Below are 19,479 nucleotides of genomic sequence, written 5' to 3' on the forward strand. Positions count from 1 at the left end.
TGTTCTCTGTTTCATTTTGTTAACAGCGAATACATTTTATCTACAAATGCTGTGAGCCACAACCGGGGAAATCCCAGCAGGACACCATGTCTTACCAATTTGAGCCCCCATGTCGATTCCACTTGCAGTCTGAGGCCTTTTGTACAACAATAAGACTTAAAACCTCACTAAAATTAAAGTTGGTTAGTTGTAACAAGTGTCATATGCATCTTATGTCATCGTGACATGGGTTTATTTATATAACATTCTTGCAGAAAATGTAAAATACACTTACTAATCACCCAGATATTGTCTGGTCTCATCTACGATGACTCCTAAATGGAATACATGTCACGTGTTGTCATTCCACCAATCTATTTGAATGTGATCAGTTGTTGGTACTTGTAGGTAACATTTGGGAGTTAAAATTTACTTACGAATACAGGTTATTTTGTGTGATATCTTCGTAAAAACAGCATAGAAAATGTTCAGATGTAGCACACGTATATATTGTGGCCCTTTACACGTGAACTTAGGATATCTTTCACTAATGTGTTCATCTGTGGAAACAGCAACATATTTAATGGTATGTGTAGGTAACGTGATTTTTTTTACCAAATCAGACTTTAATTTTCTATCATTGTTTAAGATTATTACCTGTAAGAAATATTATGTAATGCCATTGCATTTGAGTACTTTACATATTAATGCTGTAAAAAGTAATACAAAACATAACCTTGTGTTGCATTGACATAAATTGTCAGATTCATTGAAAACTGTATTCGTAGGTAACGCAAAAAAATACCACTTGAAAACAAATTACCAAAATTACGAATAAAGCCCTTGACAAAATCATTTCAGGGGATTTATTCATGAATTATTTGGCAATCAGATTAATAAACTTCGGTTCATCCAGTTTGACTAGTATTTAATACACAACATTTTTTCAACAAAACATTTGTAGAATAAAAGTCAAAGTGAATAAAAATGGCCTGTTTTTGCCTCCCATAAGCTTAAAATAGTCATGTTATATATGGCCCGACTCGTCTCACTTGTGCCGATGTGATGGGCACCCTGAAATAAATGAAGGTAGTAATGCTAAAATGTTACGGGCCCATGCTGTGTACACTTTTCGTTGGAATCGACCATATGGGCTTGATCGGATCGGGGTAAAAGATAAGATTTTAATGAGATTGTGTTAATATGAGAATACGCCAACATTTGAGTAGGAATGCTAATGTACCGTTAATTGAGGGCAAGATTTGACTGACTGACTGAGTTTGGTTTTACGCCGCTTTTAGCAATATTCCAGCAACATCACGGCGGGGGACACCAGTAATGGGCTTCACACATTGTACCCATGTGGGGATTCGAACCCGGGTCTTCGGCGTGACGAGCCAACGCTTTAACCATTAGGCTACCCCACCGCCCCCGGCAAGATTTGAGGGCACATGCCAGCTGAATGATGGTGTGTATATACCACTCTACTTTGAAAGCGATATTGCTAGCATCACAGACATGATGGCAAGAGTAGGTGGGTGTGTAAATATGAATTACTTTATTTTATGTTGTCAGTTTTATCCTGACTCAAGTCATGATTTATGGCATTAAAATGAAAGGAAGTAAGGTGAATAGGTGAGTATTTTAAAACCGCAGCATTACCCCACAAAGTTAATTCATGATCTCAATCAGTACATCTGCACGCATAATTCGGAGTTCGGGCCCGATCACAAGGCTAACCCACAGCGCGCGCATGCACGCACGCACGCGCGCACACCCACAGCCAGGTTTAAGTGTGTACATGCCAAATAAACACTACAGGTTTTCATAAACATGCACTAAGCTATTTTTAATACAAAAGAGGCGTTTATGAACATCCAAGTGTTTCTCCAGAAACACGATTTTCCACACATACACACGCACGCACGCACGCACGCACTCGCGCACACGCTGAAACTGAAGTATGTGGAATTGCGACGAGGGAGATTTTATTGAGAGCATTGAGGAAAGGAATGAGCTTTTATCACCATTTAGAATATTACCACTGAGCTCCAGAACAGTGAATGTTTGTATAATACACATACCCCATGATCGTTCTTCAGTTATATCTATTTGAAAATCGAATCCGAAGCAAAGCGACTCTGTTTACGTCATAAATTTCACTTTACACTGTTCTAAGCTTCTAGAAATGTATAAAGGTGTAATAGCCACACTGCGCTTATTTATTCGCATTTTAATATTTGTCATTTCAACAATTTAATGATAAACGCTATCTGTTATGAGGCTATGGGTCTTTCTTTTTTTATGCAAACCATGCGCTGTAGTAACCTCCACTTGTGTGTTCTTAAGTAAAGAATAAATATAGGGACCGATGCTATTGTCGGCAATATGTGAAGTATATGTAATAGCTACTATCTAACATGCCCGGCATACTTCCCAATATCACTTTACACACACGCATGCTCCAGTTAGGCTGGATGAACTGAACCGCAGCCATATAGCTGGAATATTGCTGAGTGCGGCGTAAAACTCAACTCACTCACTCACTGGATGAACTGGAAATTGCTATCTTAGTGAATAGAAGAATGGTACATTGTGTTGGGTCATGCATACACATGCATCATGGTTAAAAAGAAAACAAAGGGATTATTCTTTATACTTTTATACATCTTGATTGACGTAAGAATAGTTTCCAACATAAACGTCATGCTAGTTCGAGATTGGTTTATGTTTGAGAGAATGAGTGGTAATGCAGTCAGTTCCAGTCACAGCAGTTTTGAATTAAATTTAAAGATCAACAGGTTGTTTTAACGTGAGGTAAGAGCGCCGAACCAAGCTCAAACTGCGGGGTTACCCTGTGAAACACTGATGCAGTTTGGAATCTCCATGTGTATAAACGTCACGGGATTACTGGCGATGGCAAAACGTTTCAGATCAAATCGCTGAGGTGGCAGCCCTTTCGCTTGTGTTATGTATGGTTACCCAGAAACTCGTGTGAAAAGGATATAAGAGCCAAAGAAAATATCTAAAACAATATATCGTTGCATCCGTAAGACAACAATTAAACCAACGCTTCATATACATATAAATGCATACACAGTTATATTCAGCCAGAAGTTAGAACGCCTGTTGTACCTCAACAAGACCTGAGTGCTTCCGTACTCACAACAAAAATGCATGCATGTAATACTTTTACAATCAAACCATCACACTGAAATAATTATGGTGCTTTTTCTTGTTCATATTTAGAGCTAATTTAAATGCATATCTGCCATTTCTACTGACATTGGAGTTGCAGGCAGGATTTGATTTCTATATCAGTATATGTAGGCATTTTACTGGCGACTCCTCCGATTAGAACATTGAAGACGTTCAGAATATGTTAATCATGATCAAAATACACTTGGAATGTTTAACATAACCTTTATGGTTATGGGTTCTGAATACATCGACTTCGAATTATGAGAATGAGATTTTCAATCGACTTTCAAAATATTTTTGTCGAAACTCCTTGCACAGCCACTACCAACACTGCAGGGAAATTGTGTTTATCATCCAATACGCGAGCTCTATTTCCAGATTATGCGGAACTAGAAAGATGGCGCTCTCCATGTGTCATGTGTGGATAAAAACAACGTGATCTTCTGACAAAACTACTTCGTTTCTAAGCAGTACTTGTACTACTTTTCAAGATGTTGACACCATCTTTTGAGTTGTTTCAAGATGATATATTTCTAACTATTGTCATCAAAGCTCCATTCACAAAGGTACTTTTGTTTCTCCATCTAAACATGTAACAATATTTTAATATGTCAACAACAGAAAGGACGAGGACCAATATTGCGGAGAGTTTTGAAGAACTGGTACGACAGGTCGTGGAGGGTGGGCTAAAATAAAATGGTCTATTTATCTTTCATTGTGGATATGAAATTTTGAACATCCAGGTCTTTATTTTTATTTTCAGGTGTCAGAGACAGAGATATTCATTGAAGACAGTGATTTCAAGTTTTACTCCAAGCCATATTTCTTGAGGTTAGTATGATATTATACCACAGCAGGCACACTTTGACTTCTACTGAATTCAGCTGAGGATAATACCATTGCTTTATCACTCAATGGTTTCGTTAATTTTCTTTTCAAGAAGATGACAAATCACATTTAGGTGCATGATAATAGGTGGGGATATATTGATGCTTACTTTCTGTAGACATTAGCATCTGTTGATGGCCATATCAAACCCCTGTATACAGAAATGTACCCTACCAATAATCAAAACATATCCATTCCGCAATATAAACTAAAACTATCTATTGTCGGATACTTAAGACAACAAATAAAGCAACATGTGCTTCGGTTCCACCTTGTCAAATACATATAAATGCATGCACAGTGTTATTTAGCTAACATTCTGAAACAGCAATACTATTGTATTAGATGCATTTACATACACAGTAAGGAGTATTTCGCGATTGCACAATACTACTTGCAGTCAGTTGAAAGGGAACAACTACATACTGTTTCAGTTTTCTGTTGCAGGATATGGACTCCTCTGACATTCAGGGTACCGAGAATGTTTCTGTATTTTGATTTTCTTTAGGGTACATTTCTGTATTCAGAAACTTACATAGGGTACATATTTTTTGTACCTGTGCCGACAACAACCTCTCCGGCAATAGTAAATAACTCAAGGGTTACCTTAGTCCAGCATATAACTAGACGACTTTGCACTATACCAAGGTGTGCTCGACAACTCGATGTAGGCCTTGGCTGGAATACGAGTTTATTCATATGAACTAGGGTTACCTTAGTGAGAATCGGTTCATAGTAGTAATGGTTGTAAAAGGTGACTAAATGAACTGAGTGGCCCGACATCATTATTTACACTTCATTTCACTTAAATAGCTACAGTATATCACGGGTGGAAATAACTTTAAAATTGTTAGTGTACTCCGGAACAGTGGCACATGTAAAATCACTTGCCCTGATAATTTTTCCACTATACCGTCAGTTTTCTTGTTGATTTTTTAAAATAAACAACATAATTAACATTGGAAGTCAACTGGACACCGGTACAGTGTGATATACAAGTTTGCTTGCCCGACAGAAAAAAAGACTTGACTCGGACATCGGGCAATGAGTTATTTCCACCCCTGTATATCATATAAACATAAGAGTGTTTTGCTGGATTAAGAAACAAATAAAATATAAACAACAAATTCTTAGTGGAATGTTGTGTACAAGTGACTATTTGCCTGTTTATTTTCACCTACAGACTGAATCTGCCTGGCAACATTGTAGAAGATGGTAGAGAGACAGCCAACTACGATGCTGATGCAGGTGAGTGTCCGGTAATTAGTAGGATGTGTTTTATGACAGGTGTTTGGTGACATGATTTCATGTGCTTATGCTTATGGTTATGGCATGTGTTTAATAATGTGATGTTATTATGTGTTTGTGTGTTTTATGATGACTTGTTTACTTCCCTTACATTTGGTGTCAGCTTGAAGTGTTTGCTTGATTCTTATGTAATTTTGAAACCAAAAGATTAATAAATCAGATATCATAGTTTTAAAAGACAACAACCTAGCTGAACTTGTTTCCGTTTTGAAGGCTGAAAGAGCATAGTATTTGGCCTTGCTTCAGTTGAAGAGGAGACATTGGGTCTCCTGGCAGTTGATATGTACGTTTCATACCAAAGGCAGGGATTTGTTTCCCACATACGTACAATGTATTGAACCCATTTCTGGGGTCACCTGCCAGCATATTGCTGCAATATGCTGACAGCAGTATAAACCCCACTCGCCCACTCACTTTAGCCACCAAGCATTAATTAGAGTCTTTCTTGCTCTAGGTACATTCACAATCCGAGCAGCCAAACAGACTGCAGGACAGGTGTTCGATGGCCTGGACATGCTCACAAAGCTGTTGGCACCACGAGGAGATGGATCTGCTAAACAGCCCACCATTGAAGTCATGGGTACACACAAATCTAGTTCACTTCATCAACTAAATATATGCTATGAATTGATGAGCTGAAAGAATAATGTTTGGAAACTGTAACCTTTTTTATTTTTCATTGTATTTTTTTTTTTGTTCCTATATTTTTACATGTATAAATATACATTTTGAGAATGTTATACAAATGGTTTAATGGAATGCTTTGATTGGGGTCTCCAAGTAAGATAATTGATTTTGATATTTTTAATTTCGTCTTGGTTGTTTCTTCAAACCATATTCGAAACTGTCTCATCAGATTTTGAGTTTTCCTGCAATCATAGAAAAGATGTTCAAGTGTTTCTGGTTCCTCAGTGCAGAAAAAGCAGTGACTGCTGTCAGATATCCCTATATAATGAAGGAAAGTTTGTGTTGTTAAAATGCGATGAAGAATTTGTACTGAAAGTTTCTTGTCTTATTATCAACACAACAGTTGTTGATAATAGAAAAACATTTTGACATAAAGTCTGTTGAGATTGGCATGTCTAGTTTGGATTCCCATCTATTTGTAATTTTGTCTAATGTGGCTCTAACCTTATCAAATAATGTTTGGTAGATGAACTTACTGTCGGAAAGTGTAACCTAAATAAGGAGCACTAAACTATTATAGCATGGATACAAGATGCCTTGTTAGGAAGTGGTCAGATGTACCCAGGGTAACTAATGTTATTTTGGGTTAACATTTTCTTCCTAATGTACCAATTCTTGTGCTTTAGTTTTGAGGGTTTAGTCCTGTCCAGGATTTGAACCCACCCACACAGTCAGACACCAAATGGCCTGCACACAAAGACACTGATATGATTCACTCAGCCGTTAATTCCCTGGTCTTATTATGTCCAAAACATATTAAGATGTTAGTTTTGATACCCTGATTAGAGCATGGCATCAAGAGGATAAAACATGTCAGTTAGTCTACTGTGTCGGATTTGGGTATTCATATTCAAATTGTGGGATATTGAACCACCATTATTCGAGACCAGTACAATATGTGCAACCATACACACGTGTGCGTGTTCATCGCTGTAAAGTGCAGTGATCTTGAACCAAGTTTTCCATCTCACTCACAGGTGAGGAGTCCATTCTGCCTAGTGATGCCCTTCCCGATGAGGAGGATATTGACTGGTCAGTGGAGCAGACGCCATTCATGGAGACATCAGTTCTGGCAGACGGACACAAGTACGGCTTTGGCTGTCTTAGATCTGGTGTCTTTAAGAGGCTGCAGGTAGGCATCTACAAAGTTGTTTTCATCATTACTTTCTTTATTGGTAGAGCTAGGTATTTTGATGTAGTATCTTTGTATGACATAAAATACTTTTGAACTACAGATATAAACAATGAAATAATTGTTTTCATGATGCAATGGGGGTATGTGAAGATACTGCAATAATAGGAACAGGGTTAGTGAAGGTGTCTTGTCAGTCTGATTTCAGAGTTTAGATTTTGGAGTCTCATCCCATGCATATCATAAAATGTTTATAATTATATCAAATGAATAACGAAATAGATAGCTTAACAACTGAAATATTTCTTTTGTACTTTATGTATGACATGTTTCACACACTGACGATAGACTGCACAGTGCACCTGTAACATTCTGGTAGCTCTAGTTTGGCACTGTTTCGTGCCAGCTGTGTTGAAGAAGCTATTTATTGCATCGACCATTTTATTTAAAAAATGTGAAGGTGTTGAAAGCTGTAGGTGTCTGCACGCTGCCTATTCTCTCCTGTCCATTTTCTTGTGTTGTAAACATTACATCTTCAGAAACCATTAAACCAGTGAACCTGAATGTCACATGCTTGTACCCACCAATGATAACTCAGATATTTAAGAGGTTTCAATTCAAATGTCCAAATGCTGGCATATCAGTGATGTTGAAAATTATCATGTGGCCCTTTAATGACATTTGGTAGTTGTTCAGGTTGTTTGGGGATTTGACATGTGCTCGGGATACTTTTCAAACATTTGCCTATTTTTTATTACACCACATCTATGCTGGAACTTTCAGACTAATGAAACATATATTTGTACATTACTCCTTATGATGGCATTTACCTACACAGATAAGCTTACAGCTTGTTCAGCATGACCTGATCAAGTGAATACTAATGCATTTCGTGACCGTGTCACAACTGGTTGGGTCTATTATTGTGAAGGGTGCATCTTTGTCAGTTGATTGTCAACATGTCCGAACAGCCGAGACAAAGTCGCTATTTGACATCTCAGTGTCGAGAAATCGCCAGCAATGTCCTAACTTTCTTTAAACTTAAAAAAGAAGCTACAGATGGTTTAATGTTTCCGATCCGAGCTTTTAGGCAGCGAGCAGCAACATTAATAACATTCTCTGCTCCCCTATTTAACTAAGTGTAAACTCGACCAGCCGTTTGTGCCATTTTACCTCCCGGGTCATGCATATGTAGAGTAGCTCAGGTCAAGCTGAACAAGCTGTAAGTACCATCACATAATATCTGATCCCTAATATCAGTCTTGATATGTATTAATGATGACTTTTCCACGTGACCCCAGTCGGAGCTGTGTGAGGTGGTGGACCTGAGAGACCCGGACTCAGTGGCTCCAGAAGAGAGGCGAGCACAGAGGAAGGAGGAGGAGTCCCACAAGTTTGACGACGACCACTACCTGTGAGCATCTGTGTTTTTCACATCAAGGGATCAAGGGTAGAACCACTCCCCACTAGTGGTGTTCCGATTAATTGAAATAATCGAAGATTGGTCGAAGTGACCAAACGACCAAGCAATCGATCATATTTTCTATTAATCGAACACAAACAATTTTGGAACTGCTGTTTTAGTCTTTGAAACACTTTATGATGGAACATGTCTTCGAAGTTATCAGGGCCTGAAAACTTGTTTAATTGTTAGAATACTCACTTCACTAACTGAAAAGTCATGACTGAATATTTCTTTAAAGTAGCAAGTTGCATCATGTTATACATATCTGCAATAACAACCTGGATAGGAAAATCTGAAAAATCACGCTAACCAATTTTTTTCGATGATTGTTCGTTGGCAATGAAGCAATCATCAATTGTGAGATGTCAACCAATTCCCAACACTAGTCCCTACTTTCTAGGGCAACTTTATAAGCATTATTTCGATCGGATGGTCAGGCTCATTGATCTAGTTACTGGTGTGTTATCCTGTCAGCGGAGATTGTTGCTCTCAGTGTCAATCATTGGATTGTGTGATCCATCAATTATTTCCAGGCTACTCTCCTGGGGATGGTAGCTATGCTAAAAAACAAAAATACATGAGCTAATTTTACTATCTCAGAGCTACAGATAACTTTTGGGGTCATTGAATTATGTACTCACTTGTGTTCATTTCAATTGGGTATCCTAATTTTCCTTTGAGTAACCAAATAAATTGTACTCACCTTACTCAAACTCAATTGGGTACTGGTATTTTGCCATTTTCCATTAATTATAGAAATATAATAAAGTTTAAATGTTGGTGTTTGTTATATATATTTTATCTGTATTATGAGAAACTGCAAGTTGTCCTGAAATAGAACCTCTCAAAAAACCTCAGTTAATTTATCTAAACCCGGGGTACGCAAGTTAACATTTGACATTTGTGTGTGTACGCATGTAAGATCACATTTATTGAGTATTTACAAAAATTCAAGCATACTTGTACGCAACAGACTTAATAAGAATTGAGTTTTCACATAACTATTTGCGTAATTTACGCAGATACGCAGCTTATCTGTACCTCTGCTATCTCATCCATGTACAACTGTAATGATGTGTGTCATTACCAGTGTATGAAATAAGGCCCGTCCGACCACCCAAGACAATCTATATTTCTGACGGACGGTCTAAATTTACAGCTAGCCAGCCCGATGGTCTGGTAAATTTTTTTAGATGTTCCATACATCTGAGTAAATTCACCATATTTGGTCTGGTTAAATCCATTTTAGTTTGGTAACATTTTGAAGTTACCAGCCCTGGTGTCTGGCTGGAGTTTTGGCTTATTTCATACACTGTCATTACTGACCGTGTGATGAAGTGTTACAAAGGTCCATGATCCTATGTTTGGTGAATTTGTGGAATCTGAGCTTATTGCAGCCAGCAACAAAATATTGAATTGTTGACCTTGATCTTCATCCCGTTCATTCACTCAATGTCATGTATCCCATTATACGTTTGATCTACGTAAGAATGTTACACGAGAGGTTAATTATGTCTGCATCTGATGTGTTGACAGAGCGGACCTCTACCAGGACGACTTAGTACAGCATCTGCTGTCATTCAGGCCGCCGTGGGATGCAGCATGGAAACAGCTGTCCAAGGGAGGGAAGAGGAAAGAGTTAGGTAGGGCTGGGTTCTATACAGTTATAGTGTGTTTTGAGCATGCACAGTTACGTGGAAACAGGCACTTTATCAATAGCCATTGTTATTATTGTGCCATCTGGCAACCCAGGTCAATATTTACAAGGACTAATTGTACAGTTCTGATTGCATTTTATGATGGTCAGTGGGTAGGTGGGTATGTGTTTTCTGAAAAAAAATATTTTTGGCACTGATAGTGACTACAATCAAGATTATAAGGCTTCTTATATTGCGTTAAATTCATGGAGGCTACTTAAGTAAAGTCTTTAGCCAGGCTAGTTTATTCAGACAAAAATGGTTTGCTTTGTCTTCTTTTCTGTATGCGGAAGTTCACAAGTGGAACTGTACAGTTTTTCCACTGATGGTTTCAGTGACCTTGACAGAGGAAGAGAAGGAGAAGATGAGGAAGCTTCCCAACAAAGAATGTATCCTTCTTCAGCAGAGTGAGAAGATAGTCCTGGGCCCAAGTTGAAACTATAAAAGTTCTCTGGGTGTGACAAAAAACAACAACAAAGAAATATAATTAACAATTGTATTCTAAAATTAACTAAGTTCACAAATTAATACAAATCAGTATGAAGTCATCACTACATCAGTACAAATTCAGAGGCAATATAATACAAGAGTGGTGATTATAGCAGTAAAGACAGGAAAAGTGAAGTTCACCTCTCGGCAACAGTAGTACAACGTGGAAGATAGGGCTTTGCAGGCTTTGATGGTCATCACACACAATGCTGATCTTCTGGTAACTTGAGATGTAAAGAGAGATGACTCCCTTATATGCCTCTCTCAGGCAGATGATTCTGGAATAAGGTCCTTGTAGCCCCTTCCAGATCAATCGGTCCAAATCACACCACTGCCCCTCACTGAATCTATGGGTACAATGTATAACAGTTGAACCACTGTCCCTCACTGAATCTATGGGTACAATGTCTAACAGTTGAACCACTGCCCCTCACTGAATCTACAGGTACAATGTATAACAGTTGAACCACTGCCCCTCACTGAATCTACAGGTACAATGTATAACAGTTGAACCACTGCCCCCTCACTGAATCTACAGGTACAATGTGAATCTAGGTACATGTATAACAGTTGAACCACTGCCCCTCACTGAATCTACAGGTACAATGTATAACAGTTGAACCACTGCCCCTCACTGAATCTACAGGTACAATGTATAACAGTTGAACCACTGCCCCTCACTGAATCTACAGGTACAATGTATAACAGTTGAACCACTGCCCCTCACTGAATCTACAGGTACAATGTATAACAGTTGAACCACTGCCCCTCACTGAATCTACAGGTACAATGTATAACAGTTGAACCACTGCCCCTCACTGAATCTACAGGTACAATGTATAACAGTTGAACCACTGCCCCTCACTGAATCTACAGGGTACAATGTATAACAGTTGAACCACTGCCCCTCACTGAATCTACAGGTACAATGTATAACAGTTGAACCACTGAATCTACCCTCACTGAATCTACAGGTACAATGTAGTTGAAACAGCCCCTCACTGAATCTACACCACTGCCCCTCACTGAATCTACAGGTACAATGTATAACAGTTGAACCACTGCCCCTCACTGAATCTACAGGTACAATGTATAACAGTTGAACCACTGCCCCTCACTGAATCTACAGGTACAATGTATAACAGTTGAACCACTGCCCCTCACTGAATCTACAGGTACAATGTATAACAGTTGAACCACTGCCCCTCACTGAATCTACAGGTACAATGTATAACAGTTGAACCACTGAATCTACAGGTACAGGTACAATGTATAACAGTTGAACCACTGCCCCTCTGAACTACAGGTACAAATCTACAGGTACTGAATCTACAGGTATAACAGTTGAACCACTGCCCCTCACTGAATCTACAGGTACAATGTATAACAGTTGAACCACTGCCCACTCACTGAATCTACAGGTACAATGTATAACAGTTGAACCACTGCCCCTCACTGAATCTACAGGTACAATGTATAACAGTTGAACCACTGCCCCTCACTGAATCTACAGGTACAATGTATAACAGTTGAACCACTGCCCCTCACTGAATCTACAGGTACAATGTACAACAGTTGAACCACTGCCCCTCACTGAATCTACAGGTACAATGTATAACAGTTGAACCACTGCCCCTCACTGAATCTACAGGTACAATGTATAACAGTTGAACCACTGCCCCTCACTGAATCTACAGGTACAATGTATAACAGTTGAACCACTGCCCCTCACTGAATCTACAGGTACAATGTACAACAGTTGAACCAGGTACAACCACTGTATACAGGTACAATGTACAACAGTTGAACCACTGCCCCTCACTGAATCTACAGGTACAATGTATAACAGTTGAACCACTGCCCCTCACTGAATCTACAGGTACAATGTACAACAGTTGAACCACTGCCCGCCCCCGAATCTACAGGTACAATGTATAACAGTTGAAACATTGTGACACTGCTCCCTAACAACAGTGGTCTTTGATAACATCAGTATCATCTCTTGTTCTGTTTCCTTGACGATATGGAGTTTTGATTGACAGCAGTATGCTTCCATCTGTGTACCTGAGCCTGGTTGATGTAATCTTCTGCTACATGTACAGTTACCGAGTTACGGAAGGGGAGCACAACGTAAGTTTCTTCTATAGGTCAGGTGTACATTATAACATGAATGGCTTCTGTAGGTCGAGTGTAGAGTATAACATGAATGGATCTGGTAGGTCAGGTGTACATTATAACATGAATGGCTTCTGTAGAGTATAACATGAATGGATCTGGTAGGTCAGGTGTACATTATAACATGAATGGCTTCTGTAGGTCAGGTGTACATTATAACATGAATGGCTTCTGGTAGGTCAGGTGTACATTATAACATGAATGGCTTCTGTAGGTCAGGTGTACATTATAACATGAATGGCTTCTGTAGGTCAGGTGTACATTATAACATGAATGGCTTCTGTAGGTCAGGGTGTACATTATAACATGAATGGCTTCTGGTAGGTCAGGTGTACATTATAACATGAATGGCTTCTGTAGGTCAGGTGTACATTATAACATGAATGGCTTCTGTAGGTCGGGTGTATAGTATAACATGAATGGCTTGCATGAATGGCTTCTGTAGGTCAGGTGTACATTATAACATGAATGGCTTCTGTAGGTCAGGTGTACATTATAACATGAATGGCTTCTGTAGGTCAGGTGTATAGTATAACATGAATGGCTTCTGTAGGTCAGGTGTACATTATAACATGAATGGCTTCTGTAGGTCAGGTGTACATTATAACATGAATGGCTTCTGTAGGTCGGGTGTACATTATAACATGAATGGCTTCTGTAGGTCGGGTGTACAATACATGAATGGCTTCTGTAGGTCGGGTGTACAGTACATGAATGGCTTCTGTAGGTCGGGTGTACAGTACATGAATGGCTTCTGTAGGTGGTGTACAGTGTAGGCTTCTGTAGGTCAGGTGTACAGTACATGAATGGCTTCTGTAGGTCGGGTGTACAGTACATGAATGGTGTTCTGTGGCTTCTGTAGGTGTACAGTACATGAATGGCTTCTGTAGGTCGGGTGTACAGTACATGAATGGCTTCTGTAGGTCGGGGTGTACAGTTCATGAATGGCTTCTGGTAGAAGGCTTCTGTAGGTGTGTACAGTACATGAATGGCTTCTGTAGGTCGGGTGTACAGTACATGAATGGCTTCTGTAGGTCGGGTGTACAGTACATGAATGGCTTCTGTAGGTCGGGTGTACAGTACATGAATGGCTTCTGTAGGTCGGGTGTACAGTACATGAATGGCTTCTGTAGGTCGGGTGTACAGTACATGAATGGCTTCTGTAGGTCGGGTGTACAGTACATGAATGGCTTCTGTAGGTCGGGTGTACAGTACATGAATGGCTTCTGTAGGTCGGGTGTACAGTACATGAATGGCTTCTGTAGGTCGGGTGTACAGTACATGAATGGCTTCTGTAGGTCTGGTGTACAGTACATGAATGGCTTCTGTAGGTACATGAATGGAGTTCTGTAGGTCGGGTGTACAGTACATGAATGGCTTCTGTAGGTCGGGTGTGAATGGCTTCAGTACATGAATGGCTTCTGTAGGTCGGTGTACAGTGAATGGCTTCTGTAGTACAGTACATGGCTTCTGTAGGTCGGGTGTACAGTACATGAATGGCTTCTGTAGGGGTGTACAGTACATGAATGGCTTCTGTAGGTCGGGGTGTACAGTACATGAATGGCTTCTGTAGGTCAGTGGTGTACAGTACATGAATGGCTTCTGTAGGTCGGGTGTACAGTACATGAATGGCTTCTGTAGGTGGCTACATGAATGGCTTCTGTAGGTCGGGTGTACAGTACATGAATGGCTTCTGTAGGTCGGGTGTACAGTACATGAATGGCTTCTGTAGGTCGGGTGTACAGTACATGAATGGCTTCTGTAGGTCGGGTGTACAGTACATGAATGGCTTCTGAAGGAATGGCTTCTGTAGGTCGGGCTTCTGGCTTCTAGGTCGGGTGTACAGTACATGAATGGCTTCTGTAGGTCGGGTGTACAGTACATGAATGGCTTCTGTAGGTCGGGTGTACAGTACATGAATGGCTTCTGTAGGTCGGGTGTACAGTACATGAATGGCTTCTGTAGGTCGGGTGTACAGTACATGAATGGCTTCTGTAGGTCGGGTGTACAGTACATGAAAGGCTTCTGTTGGTCGGGTGTACAGGTCTGGTGTACAGTACATGAATGGCTTCTGTAGGTCGGGTGTACAGTACATGAATGGCTTCTATGTTCTGTAGTACATGTAAAGCATGAAAGGCTTCTGTAGGTCGGGTGTACAGTACATGAATGGGCTTCTGTAGGTCGGGTGTACAGTACATGAATGGCTTCTGTAGGTCGGGTGTACAGTACATGAATGGCTTCTGTAGGTCGGGTGTACAGTACATGAATGGCTTCTGTAGGTAGGGTGTACAGTACATGAATAGGCTTCTGTAGTACATGAATGGCTTCTGTAGGTCGGGTGTACAGTACATGAATGGCTTCTGTAGGTCAGGTGTACAGTACATGAATGGCTTCTGTAGGTCGGGTGTACAGTACAGTACAGGTCGGGTGTACAGTACATGAATGGGTTCTGTAGGTCGGGTGTACAGTACATGAAAGGCTTCTGTAGGTCGGGTGTACTGTACATGAAAGGCTTCTGTAGGTCGGTTGTACAGTACATGAAAGGCTTCTGTAGGTCGGTTGTACAACATATGAATGGCTTCTGTAGGTCGGGTGTACAGTACATGAATGGCTTCTGTAGGTCCATATCCCAGATGCTATACTTATGTAGGCTTGTGCCAGAGCACCATACATTAGAAATTACATTGGAAACATTGTAATGTTTTGACGCCTGTTTGGTCTCCATGTTGTAGGTGGAGTCAGGCTGGACCATCTCTAAGCTGAGTGCCACACTGTCCTGGCTGGAGGTAGGTCTATAACACCTGGTGTGTCATGTTAATCAAACAAGTAAGATGAACCATTGAAACTTGACAATACTGTAATGTGGAAATGATATTAAATATGCTTCACATGTAAATGTCTGTGATAGAGAACACTGAAAACTATACGTATAGATTTGTCTCTGAGCTTGAAACTGTGAGATGGGCTTCACACATTGTAACCATGTATTTGAACCTGTGATGAGCAAATGCTTTAACCACAAGGCCACCCCACTACCTCAAAGCTTATACAACTACACTCTAAAGTGGGACTCTTAACTAAGAGCGTATTCAGGGAGAGTCTGTAACTACAGCCCTGTGAGTGTTGCTTCAGACTGATCCATACTTATCCTGTTCCTTGTAGACGTTCTCCAGCCTGCAGGATGTAATGGCGACCTGCTACAGAAGGTGCTTGTGCTTCCCCCTGCACCGACACTGGAGTTTGCTGGAGACTGTGAGGGAGGATACCTGCAGGGTGCTGTCACTAGGTACGTCTGGATGTTTGTAAGGGCGAGTGCGGTGGCCTAGTGGATAAAGTGTTCACTCATCACGCTGAAGACTCGAGGTCGATTTCCCACATGTGTGGAATGTGTGAAGCTCATTTCTGGTGTCCCCACCATGATATTGTTGGAATTTTGCTTAAAGCGGCAAAAATAAACTCACCCACTCCCTGGATGCTTGTATGTGTTTTGTATATATTTGACATGATTGGGTTAGATAGGCCTGTGGTTCTAGATACTGCCAGTGGAGGTACTGGACACACCTTACACGTTAGACCGCCTCCGTGGTGTAGTGGTTAGAGCGTCCGCCCTGAGAGCGGAAGGTCGCAGGTTCGATCCCCGACCGCGTCATACCAAACGACCTTAAAATATGGTACTTGTTGGTCCCTGCCTGGCGCTCGGCATTAATGGGTACAAAAAGGACTGGTCGGCTCGGAGTCAGTATAATGTGTCTGAGTGGGGTATTCATGCTTCACTGCGGCATGGTATCTCAGTGGGCTAGCACTATAAAACCAGCTTCAGTCTGGGCTAGTACAAGCAGCCGCACATACACATACACACGCATGCACGTCGTCATATGAGCGAAATATTCTCAAGCACGACGATAAACCCAATTTCACCTCACCTCACCTTACTCATTGTAGGTCGCAGACAGGTGCTAAAGTGTCTGCTGGATGTACAGACAATCTTGACGGACACAGAACAACGGTATATACTGAATGACCTCTACATCAATGACTACTGTGTGTGGATCCAAGGCATCAGGTACAGTGACTGGGAACTAGGAAACAAACATTTGTAGCATTTCACTCATTGGAGGACAGTTGAACACAGAAAGCAGAAAGATCTCATCCTTTGTTAATCAATCTTGTCTCTATTCTATCTCATGTTTAATGTTTATGGTTGTATAATTGTTGAATTATCTAATTGTTTCTTATGAATTTCTGTTTCTGTTGAAGGAACGAGAAACTGGAAACCCTCGCATCTGCATTGAGAAAGGTAGAATATTATTGTTGACTGTTTCTGAAATGCATCTCTAACCATATCTGGTGGGAAACATCAACAGCAGGCTTTACACAGTGTACCAAACTTGGGAATGTGATCGGGGAGATCCTGGTGTCATCCCCACGCAGGCCATAGGAGACGACTTACTTGGGTCAGGTGGTCAAGCTCTGTAGCTTAGTGATTGTGTGTCATCTTGTTCTTCTGTCACTGATACACATGGAGCAGATCTGACTACATAAAGGCCACTGTCATATAGCTGGTTTTAGTGTTTACACACAAACACAAAGAGAATGCTGATCAAACAATTACACGACCCGTGAAGATCCGGGGTAGAATAGGTCTTCAGCAACCCATGCTTGCCACAAAAGGCGTCTAACAGGATCGGGTGGTCAGACTCGCTGACTTGGTTGACACATGTCATCGGTTCCCAATTGAGCAGATCGATGCTCATGCTGTTGATCACTGGATTGTCTGGTCCAGACTAGATTATTTACAGACCGCCTCCATATAGCTGGAATATTGCTGAGTGAGTTGTAAAACTAAACTCACTCACTCACTCAAACAATTACACAACCGTTTGATGGAGATCCGCTGGATTAAAGTGTACACTGACATTTCTTCTAACACTGAAACTAAGACCTATGTTAAAGTATGGGAGATCTCAGCAGTAAGATCAGTATGTGCATGTGGATCAAGAGATCTCTCTTCAAGGACAAGCTAACAGGATGAATTCTGTTTCAGATAAATATTTGTAAAAGTGATGTTGATCTGTCTCTGGAGGAGCTTGAGGCAGCAGCCCAGGCAGTGATGGAGGAGGAGGAAGGAATTGTCAGAAAACTGGAGAAACTTTCAATGAAGGCCACACCAGATGCAGATAGTGATGATAGTTCTGATGGAGAAACGGATAGTGAGGAGGATAGTGAGGACACAGACAGCAGTGATCACTCCACAGATGACCAAATCACAGGCACAGATAAGGAGGAAAGGAGCACACATAGTGATGACATCAACACACAAACTGATGACACTAGCACACAAACTGATGACATCAACACACAAACTGATGACACAGTCAAACAAACCAATGACACAAACACACAACTGATTACACAGAGTCATGACACAGTAAGTGATGACACAAGCACTCAAAGCAATGACACAAACTGACAACACATGCAAATAATGATCCATGCACAAGTATTTGTCTCTAAAGAGAACGTCCAAAGCTTCAAACATAGTTGAGAAATCTTGAGGACAGACATTTCAGGATTAATGTGAAGGTGAACTGAAGACAGAAGGAAGCCAGGACATATTACTGATGCAAAATGTATTCAGAGATATTTTGGTTTCCATGTAGTGTTTCCAAGGTTTCAGAGACCGTTGAATATCTTGAGTTGCTTGTGAATGTTCTTACTGTTCATCACATCAAGGCAAGACATCACAATAGGCATGACATCACAATCACAATCGGCAAGACATCACAATAGGCATGACATCACAATCACAATAGGCAAGACATCACAATAGGCTCTTTAAGACATCACTGTATCATGATGTCCACACATAATGTACTCAAGTAAGAATAAACAGAATAGATCCCCAGCAACAATACTTCTCATACACATGGATTACATGGGTGACTCGGTGACCAATCTGTATTTGAAGTCTTCATACACAGATGGTTTGGGATGCCAGTCATAACTTCAATCACTGATTTGTCAGGCCCAGACTTGACCATTGACAAGTCTACCCTACATTGCTGGAAATAGCAGAGAAAAGAATAACGCAAAAAAACATACACACAATTGCACATGAACATATGCAGGATCTACGAAAAACACAATTCATGTCCTATTCTCCAATGTGTCAGACATGGAAAAATAGGATCCTTTTCCAAAGACACAAGTGGAACACTGACAGTGAACTTATTCTATATTATTAAAGTTTGATTTTACACATTTGTCACTGACTTTGTTCAAATCGTTAACTCACATGACTGAAAGTCAAGTAGGTTTTCACCGTTGGAAGTTGTCTGTTTAATCCATTGTTGTTTGAAGGTTTTTCTGACATACCCCCTAAAACTCAAGGTGAGGTGGTTATATTGATTTTTGTTTCAGAGTTGAGTGAGCGAGTTCAGTTTACGCCACACTCAGCA

The 19,479-nt window shown here is 40.5% G+C and overlaps 1 protein-coding gene across 1 annotated transcript; it reads left to right on the forward strand.

Moving 5' to 3' along the window:
* Positions 1 to 3,569: 3,569 nt before the first annotated feature.
* On the forward strand, positions 3,570 to 19,285 carry LOC124288582 (protein SHQ1 homolog). Its single transcript, XM_046725133.1, has 14 exons — positions 3,570 to 3,746; positions 3,944 to 4,011; positions 5,252 to 5,316; positions 5,831 to 5,956; positions 7,041 to 7,195; positions 8,497 to 8,609; positions 10,197 to 10,303; positions 10,693 to 10,746; positions 12,876 to 12,976; positions 15,754 to 15,807; positions 16,184 to 16,307; positions 16,964 to 17,084; positions 17,279 to 17,318; positions 18,066 to 19,285. The coding sequence occupies exons 1-14, from the start codon at positions 3,672 to 3,674 to the stop codon at positions 18,489 to 18,491; spliced, it is 1,629 nt and encodes a 542-aa protein (XP_046581089.1). The 5' UTR covers positions 3,570 to 3,671; the 3' UTR covers positions 18,492 to 19,285.
* The last annotated feature ends 194 nt before the right edge of the window (positions 19,286 to 19,479 follow it).

The sequence above is a fragment of the Haliotis rubra genome, unplaced genomic scaffold (genome assembly GCF_003918875.1).
Source record: "Haliotis rubra isolate DU_JTF1 unplaced genomic scaffold, ASM391887v1 Scf420, whole genome shotgun sequence".
NCBI classification, from domain to species: domain Eukaryota; kingdom Metazoa; phylum Mollusca; class Gastropoda; order Lepetellida; family Haliotidae; genus Haliotis; species Haliotis rubra.